Source organism: Poeciliopsis prolifica, unplaced genomic scaffold, assembly GCF_027474105.1.
Source record: "Poeciliopsis prolifica strain line A6 unplaced genomic scaffold, Auburn_PproV2 SCAFFOLD009, whole genome shotgun sequence".
Taxonomy (NCBI): domain Eukaryota; kingdom Metazoa; phylum Chordata; class Actinopteri; order Cyprinodontiformes; family Poeciliidae; genus Poeciliopsis; species Poeciliopsis prolifica.
Genome location: NW_026562384.1, coordinates 7,554,383 through 7,566,910, shown reverse-complemented (window position 1 = coordinate 7,566,910; position 12,528 = coordinate 7,554,383). Strand labels below are relative to the sequence as shown.

At 39.3% G+C, this 12,528-nt stretch overlaps 1 protein-coding gene across 5 annotated transcripts in view; it reads left to right on the top strand.

The window, feature by feature from the left end:
• Positions 1-859: 859 nt before the first annotated feature.
• gria3b (glutamate receptor, ionotropic, AMPA 3b) overlaps positions 860-12,528 on the top strand; it is a 105,954-nt gene continuing 94,285 nt past the window's right edge. For all 5 annotated transcript variants that reach the window (XR_008606234.1, XM_055034030.1, XM_055034029.1 and 2 more), the window contains exons 1-2: positions 860-1,099; positions 1,533-1,691. Coding sequence is in view for 4 of the 5 variants with exons in the window: in XM_055034030.1 (XP_054890005.1) it covers positions 1,021-1,099; positions 1,533-1,691 (238 nt within the window). In the remaining variant the exon portion in view is untranslated. The remainder of the gene's footprint in view (positions 1,100-1,532; positions 1,692-12,528) is intronic.

The following is a 12,528-nucleotide window of genomic DNA, read 5'->3' as shown; positions in this document are numbered from 1 at the left end:
TCTAAAGCCTTATCTATGTGCTATATCTGCAGAAGCTTTCCAAGATTTTCATACATAACATCTATTATACGTGACTGATTCAATATGTAGTAAGAATTTTAATTAAATCTGGTAAAACACGTGCTATTCGAAAATAATCCTTCAGTCACCGTCTGTTTTCTGATTTGATTCAATATATTTTTGATCCACGTTCATAAAACATCCGCTTGCCTTCAGACCTGCTTTCAGCACCACGGACAGCTCCACTCTCTCCTCCTCGTCTGTCCTCTAAAGTTCTGAATGGCTTGGTTTACGTGTGTGAACGTCGATATCTTGGACACTTGTCATTGCCTTAATCACGTTTACTGACTTTACTTTGACTTCGTGGTTTCGTGAGCTCCAATGTGATCCAAACTTTGTAATCTGGAGGGGTCGCCCCGTGTTCTTCCTGGAGCAGCAAACGCCGCCTCCCTGTCCATCCTGACAATGCCGCAGCTGTCACAGCTGGAAGCGGCCAGTCAAATCAAAATCAGCCTGAGATTGCGGTGTTTTTATTATTATTATTATTATTATTATTATTATTATTATTATTATTATTATTATTATTATTATTGACTCGGTCGGCGGAGGGCTAATATTGACAAGTGCTGCGCTCTTCCCGTGGTGTCGTAATCTAGCAAGCCGAGGCTTTATTCTTTTATTTATTTTTATTTATTTATTTATTTTTAATTCAACGTCAGATCAAGTTTGACCAACACTGGCCTGCCGCGACGGATCCAATCAGAGTTCAGATCAGCTTCATCTTCCCCCACCACCCCTCCCTCTCCGTCTCTTTCTCTGCCTCTCTTTCTTAGTTGCAAAAAAAAAAAAAATAGAAAAAAATGTTCTGCAGCTGGGCTGCACCTCAATGAATGAATTGGTGCACTGTGAGCCACCATCATCTACCCACTGGATTTCCATTTACTCCTGGCTTCCACCCCGAACATATGAATCTGCTCAGACACAGCCTTTTAAGGAGTTGAAAAGATCAGGTCGGAGAAAATGGCACAACGCGTGGCTTTCCTTTTGCTGTGGCTCTTTGACCAGACCTCAGCCGGATTTCCGAATCAGATCAACATCGGTAAGTGTCCCGCTCGTTTCGGCGAGCTGCTGGTCGTTGTTTGCGTAATGTAATGCATGATTGCAGTTTTATACTGGGAACTGAATGCGGAGCTCTCCGCAATGACGCCGGACTAACTTGATTTTTCCCAGTGCTGCATTCTTACAGCAGCTGGTTTTGAAACTACTACAGCAAAGCTTCAGCTCTGGCTGGAAACTACCAGAAACGGTCACAGATGATGACAGGCAACATTTTGTCGCCTCTCAATTCCGAAGAGTTCCGGACCGGCGCACCGATTAGTGATGCATGAGTTGATCTGCAAATTACAAATAGTTTCTTTGTTCGCGCCGAGTTCCTCGCGATTCGACCAAAAGATCGACGGTGAAAGCTGGTGATGAACTGTGCACACCAGCGTAAGAGTTGTCTGATCTCTGGTTTTGAATTTTCTCCAAAGGGGGTCTGTTCATGCGATCCACGGTGCAGGAGCACAGCGCGTTCAGGTTCGCTGTCCAACTCTACAACACCAATCAAAACACCACCGAGAAACCTTTCCACCTCAACTACAACGTCGACAATCTCGAGTCGTCCAACAGCTTCTCGGTCACCCATGCATGTAAGTGTGCTTCCTTGTCAGTCACGTCCAGGGCGGCCGGCGCGCTTCTGGGGTCCTCCAAGAACGAGCAAGAATTACTCAGGTGCTTCATGGAGATTGCAGCTGAGTTCAGGCATGCAGACAAGTTTCTATCGCCTCTGCATGGATTCAGAAAGTATCAGCGGAAACAACAACCCTGTGCAAACTCTTTTATTTTCTCACCATGGAAATCTATTTATAGACTGCGTTCAATGTTGTAAAACACAACATATTCAAAGCATGCGTCACACAATTTTGCACACTTATTCCATGTTGTAATATTACATCACTTGGTCACAGTGGCAGTACCTGCAGGAAGGAGCCCCTCCTTCAAGTTTCAACATACAATACACAATACTGGGTTCAGAGGAATGTTAAGAAAAGTGACAATCTCTTTTTTCCTTTTTTCACAAACATGTTTCACGAATCCCAACAGTGCAATCAATAGAATCAGTGTAAATCCAGTTCAAGTTTTTTTTTCTTTATATATTTTTTTTCTCTCCTGCTCGTCTTAAGTTGAGGTTACTTTAATACCTCCCCAAATGGAAATGCTGTTTTTGTGTCTTTACAAACAGCACAATCTGAAAAACCTGGGTTTTAAAGAATCACTTTTCAGTGTTGTGTAAGCAGTTTGACCAATCTGTTTTCACAAATCTTGATCAGATTAATTCAAAAACAATATAATAGCGGTTTAGTTTACCGCCAATCAGGTCATCAACTTTAACAGAATCATTTTTTTAAGCTCTCATGCCACCCCTGACCCTTGACGCCCTGAATAATTAGTCATATTGCGCCTTTAAAACAAGACAGCACCTCCCTCACACTTGCTGAGCATTTCAGCCTCTTGCTGAAGTTTTCTGCTCTGCAAAAAAAAAAAAAATATTCTGTTTAAAACTGTTTAATTTCAATCATGTAATCATGTATTTAATTGGCAGTAAGAAAACTTGAACTTATGTTTTGGGAAATTTTCCTTATTGCATGTTTCTGATCATACCATAAAAGTCGATAAGGAAAAAAAAAATCCTTATTGTGTAGCTTTCTTTTGAGTGATATCTCTCTGAATAAAGCAGAGATGTAAAAACAAGAGAGGAGCGCAACACTTTTCTTTGCTGTTAAACATAAACAAAGACCTCCATTTGGTGAAATAGCAAACTTTGTTGGCCCACAGCTTTATCTGACTGACTGCTGCAGCTGTGTCCTCCTAACCCCCTGCATGGCATGATCATAATGGCCCCTTGACTTCCTCTGTCTGCTGGAACATCGCCTACTGCTCTGTCCTATGAATCCCCCCGACCGCCCCCTACCCTCTCTGCCCCCACCTCCATCTTTGTCAGAGAGCGTCTTCCCCGGCATTGCAGAGTCAGCTCATTAGCACTCAGCCCTCATAGCACCTCACCGTGCTGTCATTGGGTGAAAGGGGAAAAAAATCCATAGCTCCCCAACCATCGCCAGCAAATGAGTTGGACTCAGACCTGCAGAGGAGGTGGGCCCGAACAGCGAGGCAGTTGAAGCAGAGCATCATATCGCAGGCAGCAGAGCAGCAAGTGGCTTAACGAAGGCATCCGCGAGAAACAATAAGCAAAAGAGAGTGAATAAATAATAGATAATGCTGTTCAATTTCACGCATGTTGAAGAGGGAAGGAAAGGATAGGAGAAAAGGCTGATATCGGAATCTAATTAAAAACAGAGGCAAGCAGAGTTTTAGCAAAAGGGATTTTCACCCCGAAGGAGCAACGGCATTGTTTCTAGCTGCCCTTTCTAATAGTCCGCCTCAGTGTTGAAATACTACGTGAAGCTGTAGAAAAATCATATGCATTTGTAACAAAATAACTTGATAGGAGCCTCAAGTTGTATTTTATGTTTTGCTGCTGCTTTGCAGATTGGAAAAAAAAAAGAAAACACTACCTCAGGTGGGTTTCCAGAAAAACACATATGAATGAAACACATCTGTGCAAATCCTCATGTGGTAATACATCAGTGATCTTCAACTCTTGTGTTCTGCAACTTTTAGATTTCTCTCCACTTCAACACACCCAAGTCAAACAATCAGGTCATTAACAGGGTTCTGGACAAGTTGGATGCATACTGAGGAGATAATTCACCCATTCAATTCAGGTGTGTTGGATCAGGGACACATCTAAAAGCTGCTGGACACCGGCCCTTGAAGCCTCGATTTGAGGAACCCCAGTAACTTAAACACTGGTTTGTAACTCATATGCACTGGCATAGAAAAGCTTCTTCTGCAGGAGAACGTGACCAGCAGAAGCTGCTCATGAGTACGTCAAGGAAGGTCTCAGGGTTTGTCTACCACTAGCCACTTGGTCAACTCAATCCCTTTGTCCTTTCTCACTCTTATTTTGTGCTTGGACACAAACAATTTCATACATATGTACTTAACATTCATATTAGTTTGTTTTTCTTAGCATTTTGGTGAATTGTGTTGATTAATTGTACTAATAATGCATAAAATATGACATAAAATTAATTTTAATCAAATATTATTTCTGGAACATGTTATTTTTGTTGGTTTATCTTCAAATACGTACTAGCTCCAGTTAACTCAGATGTTACATGAGAGATAAAGATCACTGGAAGAAACCTCCTATTGGTAGATGCTATTTATTGGAGTCACACAAGTCCTTACAGTAGGACATGAGCAAATTATACGAACTTGCTTTAAGTCATTAGATGTTGAAGTCAGTATGAAATCTCCTTAATGTAGGTATGAAGTTAACCTTAGTTTGTACAAAACTTCAGACAGCAGGCACCTCCTTTTGCACCTACAGAAGTCAGACATGAAAATAAAATCTACAGACGTTCTAAACGCTGAAGGACTAAATGAAACAAATTGCATCCCCATCACTACCTCTCAGAATCTCAGAACACAGAGGAAATCTAGTTCCAAATGCAACCATCTTTCTTAGAAAAATCTTCACTGTCTTCTTGATGCGGACATTCTTCTGTGGCGATTTTGGACTCTATATTCATCTACTGCTGCCACTAAAGTACGATGTGGCATAACCGCAATTTCATATCGTAAAAGCTGGATACTTATGAGACGTTTAATTGTCACTCTGATCATGCAATTCTCAGGAGACAATAAAAGCCAATCAAAATCACTACCTTGTTACACGGCCTCAGAATCTGCTCAATCTAACTGTGAAAGAGCATGCAAGAGATGTGCTTGAATTTACAGAATTGATTTCCATCGTTATTCCAAAATAGGCAAGACCTGCAGCCAACATGCCTGGACATCGCAAACGAGGAACTAATGGGCTGAATTTTATTGTTAGTAGGGAGGGTATGTGCACGACACTGTCCAAATCATTTGTTGTTCTTGATGGATGCGCATTCGACAGCCGATATGTGCAGCCATTTTCAATAAATTAGGATACACTCTGTGTTCCAATGAGGCTTGTGTTACAGATGGAAAGTACCTTAGGAACCTCTAAGCAGGCTTTTTAAGCCCATATTTCTGTTTTATTTTTTTTGTATATTACTGATCTGATGTAATATTTTAATTTAAAATATATGCCATGTTCTCATTAAAACTCAGTTTATTAATTTGCTTTATTGTTCAAAATTGTTCAAATTTATTTAATATTTCTTGTATCCTTGTATCCCAGATACAAGGATACATTTGTTCAATTGTCCTGCTTGTAAACATACAATGCTTCCAAAGTGTTAAGCAGCATTTGTTAAAATTAATTAGATGGAAAATTACAACGCAGGCCTTCTCATCCAACACCAGTGTCTGCAGTTGCAGTATGTAACTTTACTTCTAAAAAAATGTTTTTTTAACATATTTTAACATTTTTGTTACATTATAATAAACATAATAATGTAACAAAAATCTTCACAAATTATTTCTTAAAATAATCTGTGAAGATATAATGCTTCTCTGCATTCTCTGTGTTCCCAGTACTAGCTGTAGAAATACACCATTCAGTCAGAAATAACCAATCCGAGCCAGGAGGAGGGTCTTAGCGCCGTCAATCACTCTCATACACACACCCTCTGCTTGCTCTCCGCTACACCATAGCTAGTTCATCCCTACCATGAATATTGGTGCTAGAAACAAAATGTTCCCTAGAATATTGTTGTATGGCTGCGGAGAAACTGATTTTCTGGAACGTTGAGGTGTTTCTCCATCATTAGCACTCTGAGCAGCATTGATTGACTGCGCTAAGACCTTCCTCCCGGCTCTGATTGGATGCTTTTTGGTGGGGAGCGGTGCTTTTCTTCAGACTCCAATAGGAGCTCATGAAGAACGTGGAGGAGCTAAATCTTTTCACAAACTATCTGTCTAATCTTATACTGTCTCAGTATGGTGAAATTAATTAAAAAACATATTTTAAAAGTTACATACATACTTTAACCTTTCGAATGTCATAAGGATGGTCAGACATTCAGATAAATGTAATCCTATGCCTTGTGGAACCTCATTAGGACTTATTAAGACTGTCATTCAACATAATTTATGTGTGAAGGTATATTATGCACATCCCACTAAGTAACAGGTGCCAAGATGTAATCAGTGTTATTCGCTAACACAAGTGGCCACAGGTCGTTTATACTTTTTGATGTAATTTGGGCACTCTGTGGTGTTGATAAAGAAGGTGCCTTGATATTCATGTTAGCTGAAACCACAAACTGAGACATGTTGAGCTCACAACAGTCCACAAGCGTTATACATTTTCTCTTCCAATATGGAAGAGAAATATAGATGAAGGTTATTAAATATCAATCATCTGCTGACTTGCAGACCTCTGGGTCTGTACACATTAGTGAGAGAGGACCGCCTGTGCTCAGAGTTTTACATTTGTCAGGTGTTTTTTGTTTTGTTTGGTCTGCAAACTGTCACGTCAATTTACCAAACATCCAAAGTTCCTTTGGTATAATTTGGCTCCTATGAATGCCCTTTATTTATGTTTGAGGAAATAACAATTTATTTTTGCATCCTTTAAGTTGAACCATAAGAAACATGTGGTTTGAACCACATTCAAACTCTCTCAAAATTAAATAAATTGTATTTGGCTTTTAAAATGAAACGTGACAATCCTTGCCTTTCATAAAAGCTTGGTCTTCTGTCGTTTCAATTTCTTTTACTCAACTTTAAAGCCATGTGCTATTAATGAAATTAGTGACTTTTAAAACAACAATGCGTGGCTTCAAAAATCCCCGAGGCTTTGCTTTGTACCGCAATGGCATGGTGTGTCCTTTGGTGACAAGACTGTTGTTTCTTTGAAGTAACATAAGAAATTGTGAAATGTGTAATTACCAGCTCTGGCTCTATAATAGCTGCTGAAGCCAGAAGTCAGGTGTGCTCACAGAGAACTCAAAAGTGCTTCAAAGCAAAGGGTCCGCGTTTGAGGAAAAGCAGAGCAGACAGCATTAATGTTGCTGATAGTCATGGCTTCACCAACTTAATGATACCGCTATCCTTTCTTACCTATTTACCCTTCTTTTTTGCTTCCTTTACGTGAGACAAAGAAAAGAAAAAGCAATCAATCCTCTGCACATCTCTTGCTGTGCTATTTATGAGATTACTTACCTTGATTCTTGTTAAAAGACAATTTTGCACTCCTTGGCTTTTGCATCTTCTCTCACTGCTCCTCATTCCTCATTCTGTCATTAAGCTAATGGTCTGTGTCCCCTTTGACAGCCTTTTTACATCTGCCTACCCTCTTTTATTGAATCCTTGAGGTCCTTAAACTCTGGCAAGATCACATGCTTCCTTGGCTGCTCTGTCCGTCCACCTTCTCTTGCTGATCTTGACTATAGCGAAGGCTGTCCCACTCCAACAATTTGGGTGTTTATTGAACTGAAGAAGCCAGAATGAATGTAACAGATAATGTATGTGTAGTTAGTTGGCTATGATTCATCAGAGACACCAGGAAGTAATCGTTCTGGCTTCCGAACAAATATAAAAAATATACAATAAGTGTTTATCAATGAGCTGCAGTGGTGTATGTAAATTTAACTACCTCTGGGCTTTGCCAGGTCAGCTGTTTTTCCTCATTTTACATGAGCCAACTGGCTGTTAGCTTGATATTTGTTACCAATGTAATAAATGTGTTAACATTTCCCTTGATAAAGACATATGAAAGGAAGAAAATAATAATAATAATTTAAAAAAAAACTGATAGGAGAAAACTGAAATGTGAGATTGAGACATTGGTACAGTGTGTTGAGTTTGTTCAATTGCTAATAGCTTCATATTGTGAAATAGTAAGTAGGATGTACTTATATAGAACCCCAAAGTGATTCCCTCCACTTCCAGTCATTCAACCATTCGGCCTTTTGGCTACAGGTGAAGCGTCTGTAGAAACAGAGAATATTCTATATTTAATTAGTCCTAAACTAGAGCCTAACGTAATTGTGAAACTTGACTTCTTAGGTTTCTGCATGTGAGCTACTTGGATATAATTCCATACATTCAAAAGCAAAGGAGATAAAAAAAAAGAACAATAGCTATAGATCATTATTGGAAAGTTTCTTTTGCTATTTCATTTTTTTCCACAGAAAATGAACAGAAACAACAAAAAAATGTGACATAATTCACAACATCTTTATTAATTGTAGTTCCCTTCCCTCTATTTCACAGATTTTACATCACTGTGAGATTATAGAGAAAAAAAGGTGGAAGAAAATGTCTCCATGTGCTTCATAAACAGGCCAAGATCTTTTTTTTTTTTTTTTTTTTTTTGCATTAGATCAGTTAGGATTACTTCTATTTAATGAATACCAGGAAAAAGAGGAGAGAGCCCAGTGAACGTTTACACCATGAAATGCTGTGCTGCATCAAAAATGTTGGAACCCTTTTAAAAACAGAGTTCTAGCTAATTAATAATTCCTAATGTTGGTGATGTTTTAATGCTTGGAAAGAATTATATCTTTTTAATGCTGAACATACTGCAGCAGTTCCACATTTCAACTTGTGTCTCCCAAATGACCCGCTCTTTAACCGCCAGCTGTTGCGACTGGTCAGCTGGTTAGTCAGACGTGGTGGCGTGTTAGTCACGTTTAGTTTGAGGCGAGTGAAACTAAGAAAACATGGCATTTATGTTTTGCAGCATGACGCAGGTTAGTCATGAAGAGGGATTCTGGACAAATTGAAGTTTCCAGTCGATGAAAGCAGATTTTTGAATATAGATGAGACATTTACAGCTAAGAACTGATTTGTGTTTAGATCTCTTTAGGTTCAGAGGCCTTGCAGTCATGATTGGTTTCAACATTTGTGCCCATATAGAGAAGATGTTCGCCTCATGAACACCAACAGACTCTTGAATGGGATGTGGCAGCTCACACTTGGGCAGAGCACAGGCGGTAAATGGCATATGTTGCGAAGCGCAGACAAAAGGGCGCTTACCAAATCTTTGCGTGCATTGTTAAGTGTAGCTTTTGGAGATGCTGTTGTTTTGCTCCTGTGGGAAGAGATTGTAAACAAAGTGACAAGGAGGGTTGTTTTTGCAGCGCATGACCTGCAAGCACTGACAGGGACAGGCTGTTGTCTGAAGAGGCTCCTCAGGTGATTGTAAGAATGCCACAGCGTTGGTTTGTGGAGGCTGCATAGCTCAGCTTGAAAGGTGTGATGAGGGCAAAGAAAAGAGGTAAACTGAGTAGTCTGAGGGCTGAGAAAGGAACTGAGGCAAGTGAGAGAAAGAAGGAGAATATATATATATTTTTTCTTTTAAGCTGCTCAGAGTGTGTGTTTGCGTGAGTGCACGACTGTGCTTAAGAGAGAGATTTCTCCAGGCAATGGGGGGTTGTACAGGGACATGCCATCACAGTGCAGCTGTGTTGGAGGCACAGATGGAGGTTTGTGTGTGGCTATGATGGAGACGTATGAAAGACCCCATGAGGCAAAACTTACTATCGCGCTTATATGCTTACACGTACTCTCACACAAACTCAACCACTCACTTGCAGAAAGACAACCAAGCCCTCTCACAAAAACCACTCTGATTTCCATTTCTCAGACTTACACCATTAAGCTCTCTTGCAAAAACTATCAAATTATTTTGAATATATCAATATGCTTTCAAATGTCCTTTACACTTCATGTGCTCAAATTTCTTTTTCCTGAGGAAAACCAGAATATTGTAGTCGCAAGAGTTGATTAGAAAGTAAAATAGAATAAAATTCATTTCATTTCATTTAAATAATTATTTTATTAATTACATTTTATGAAACTGACTAATTTACTCTGGTTTATGTGAAAATAGTAACTTTTAATCTACATGAAAAAATGTTTACATTTATGTTAGTATTTTGTTTTTTATTAAAGAACTTAACTGGAGGAGAGATTTTACATAAAACAGCTTTGAAATAATGAGTTGTTTTAACAAATAAAAAACAGTAGAGATACGGAGGACCAAAACTGACAGAATTAAAAAAATAAAAGAGGAAATACATAAACGACCCAATAAATAAATCAATACAGTTAAAATGTGCCACTTAATTTCCAAAAGAATTTGTATAATTTATTTTACCTTCAAATTTATCTTTTCGGATTATTTCTAACTGCACTGTTCGTCTGTAATGAACAGCACAGTGATGGAACCATTTTGAGGACAGCAGGCCAGCCGATCTCAGAGGCCTCCAGAGGTGGCTTGATATGGGTCTCAGTCAAATGAGTGGTACAGTAGCCAGCTGGGATGAGGTTACAAGCTCTGGGAACTGCACAGCCTGAGAGAGGAGCACAATGTCAGCACATCACTGACAACAGTGTTCAGATAGCATAAGATCAGATAAGTGGAGGACATTTTTTTTCTGATACAAATTCAGATTGTGAAAATCTCAGCTAAATTTGCAAAACCATGAATTCAGTTTGCGGAAGTTGTATTTGTAATTGTTTGCTTATTCACCACTGTGTCCATTGTCTGCCTTGCAGATTGGCCCACCTTTTAAAGCTCTGTTGAAATATTAATGTGAAATGTAAACAAGCTACAACATTAAATCTAACTACATGTCAGATGGAGATACCAGATCCAGAAACAGAGGCAGGACCACCAAGCAGGTCAAAAGTTTTTACATTTATTTCTGCACTTTCATGAAGGTTTTTTTTTTTGTTGCATCACTCAACCTTTCAGCACCATCTTCATGTTTTATAGCTTCCTTTCCCTGCTACGTCTGCAAAGCTAATGTGGACTTATCTAATGCTCCTTATAGCATCAGGTTATGTTCAGTAGAGGACAGACATAATGACAAAGCCGGTCCAAAACAAAGTGAATTAAGCATCTCCTTAAGGCCCCGAGACCTTCAGAGGCCCCCACCTTAAATCATTGAATTGTAACACTGACCTGGAGCTAGAATTTTAACATTTGTTTATAGAGAATGGAATGCTATTATGTTAAATAGTTTTATCAAAAATTAATTAAAAGATTTTAAATAGCTAAACATGTACATTTAAGATTTAATTGGTCAGATTAGTTTGTGAAAATGCGCAGAATATTCACAATCTGGTGCTATCAGTTTCCTTGAGTTTGAGCTCACTTTGCTCATAATTACTTCTTAGTAAATGATAACCAATTATCACTTTCTGCTTTTAAGGTTGGCCAATTGAAACTTGCATTGATGATGTTTCTTTAAGATGTTTCCCTAAATCACTTTCTGCTCAAGCCCCCCTACAACATTGGCCCTGCATGATGAGCCAGAGCCACTGCACTGTGCATCTCTCTGAGCTGGATGTGCGAGACAAACAGGTAGATTTAATTTACGTGGCATTAGTTGGGACAAATTTGTTTTTTGCAGGCCGGGCTTCATGCAACGATGTTTTCTGATCTCCGCTGTTCAATGTCAGCCGACTGGCTCCGAAGCACTCATTCATGTGCTTTACAGGCCCACTCTGCTGCCGCACACTTAGCTGATCTATGACGAGCTTGAACGGAGCAGAGGAGAGGTAGAGAAGGCATTTGATTTGGCATAGTGGCACAGCAAAACAACAGCATGGTGCGTGACTACGGCATGAGCTCCACAGCTTCTCCACAAGCTAAACTGCCGGCTCACTAACCCATCGGCTCACCGGAGAAATTCCCGGTAGTCCCGTATGCCAGATCGCAGGAGAACACAGACAAACAGGATGAACAACCAGGCACATAAGCAGCTTTGCAACTATCTTTATAGCAAAGCCTCACATCTCACAGAGTTTTAGGTAAATAGGAAATTATAATTCAAAATTAGCCGTAAGTTTTTTAATCATTCTTGTATGTTTATATGGTCACATTAGATAAAGAATTTTTTTTTCTTTGAGGTCCACAGAAAAAAAGAATAGAGACACCCAGAGGACCAAGCCTCCAAAGAAAACAATATTTCTGACCTAATGTACTGGCCATGAGATGCCCTCTGCTGCATTTCTTCTAAATTATCATTACTTTTTTTAATTTTAGGCACATAACAGAGGCAGTAATGAGATTCAAAATACAAAACACAGCACACACTGCCAGGCAGATCCTACACAATTAATTTTTAATCAGAATATCAAAGATCCTCTTGAACCCAACCTAAGGAGAAGTGCTGCTGTCTGAGAGTTATTTGTCTTGGACCTTGCAATACTGGCAGATGTTGTTTGGTACAACATTTATTCCTCTCTTGCTGTTGTACTTGGCTCAAATTCTCTGTGCATCTCTTGCAAACTCAGGGCATTTCGCCATTTTCAGCAGCTACCAAGTATGGCTGGAAAACAGTGTAGTGAGAAATTATTGATTTTAAAGATCAGTTAACATCATCATCATATCTTTTAATTTTAAAGATTTATGTTGTTGTGCCAGTTAAGCAGGAGTTATTTGTAGACCCTTTTGACCCCCTTTTTGCTCAG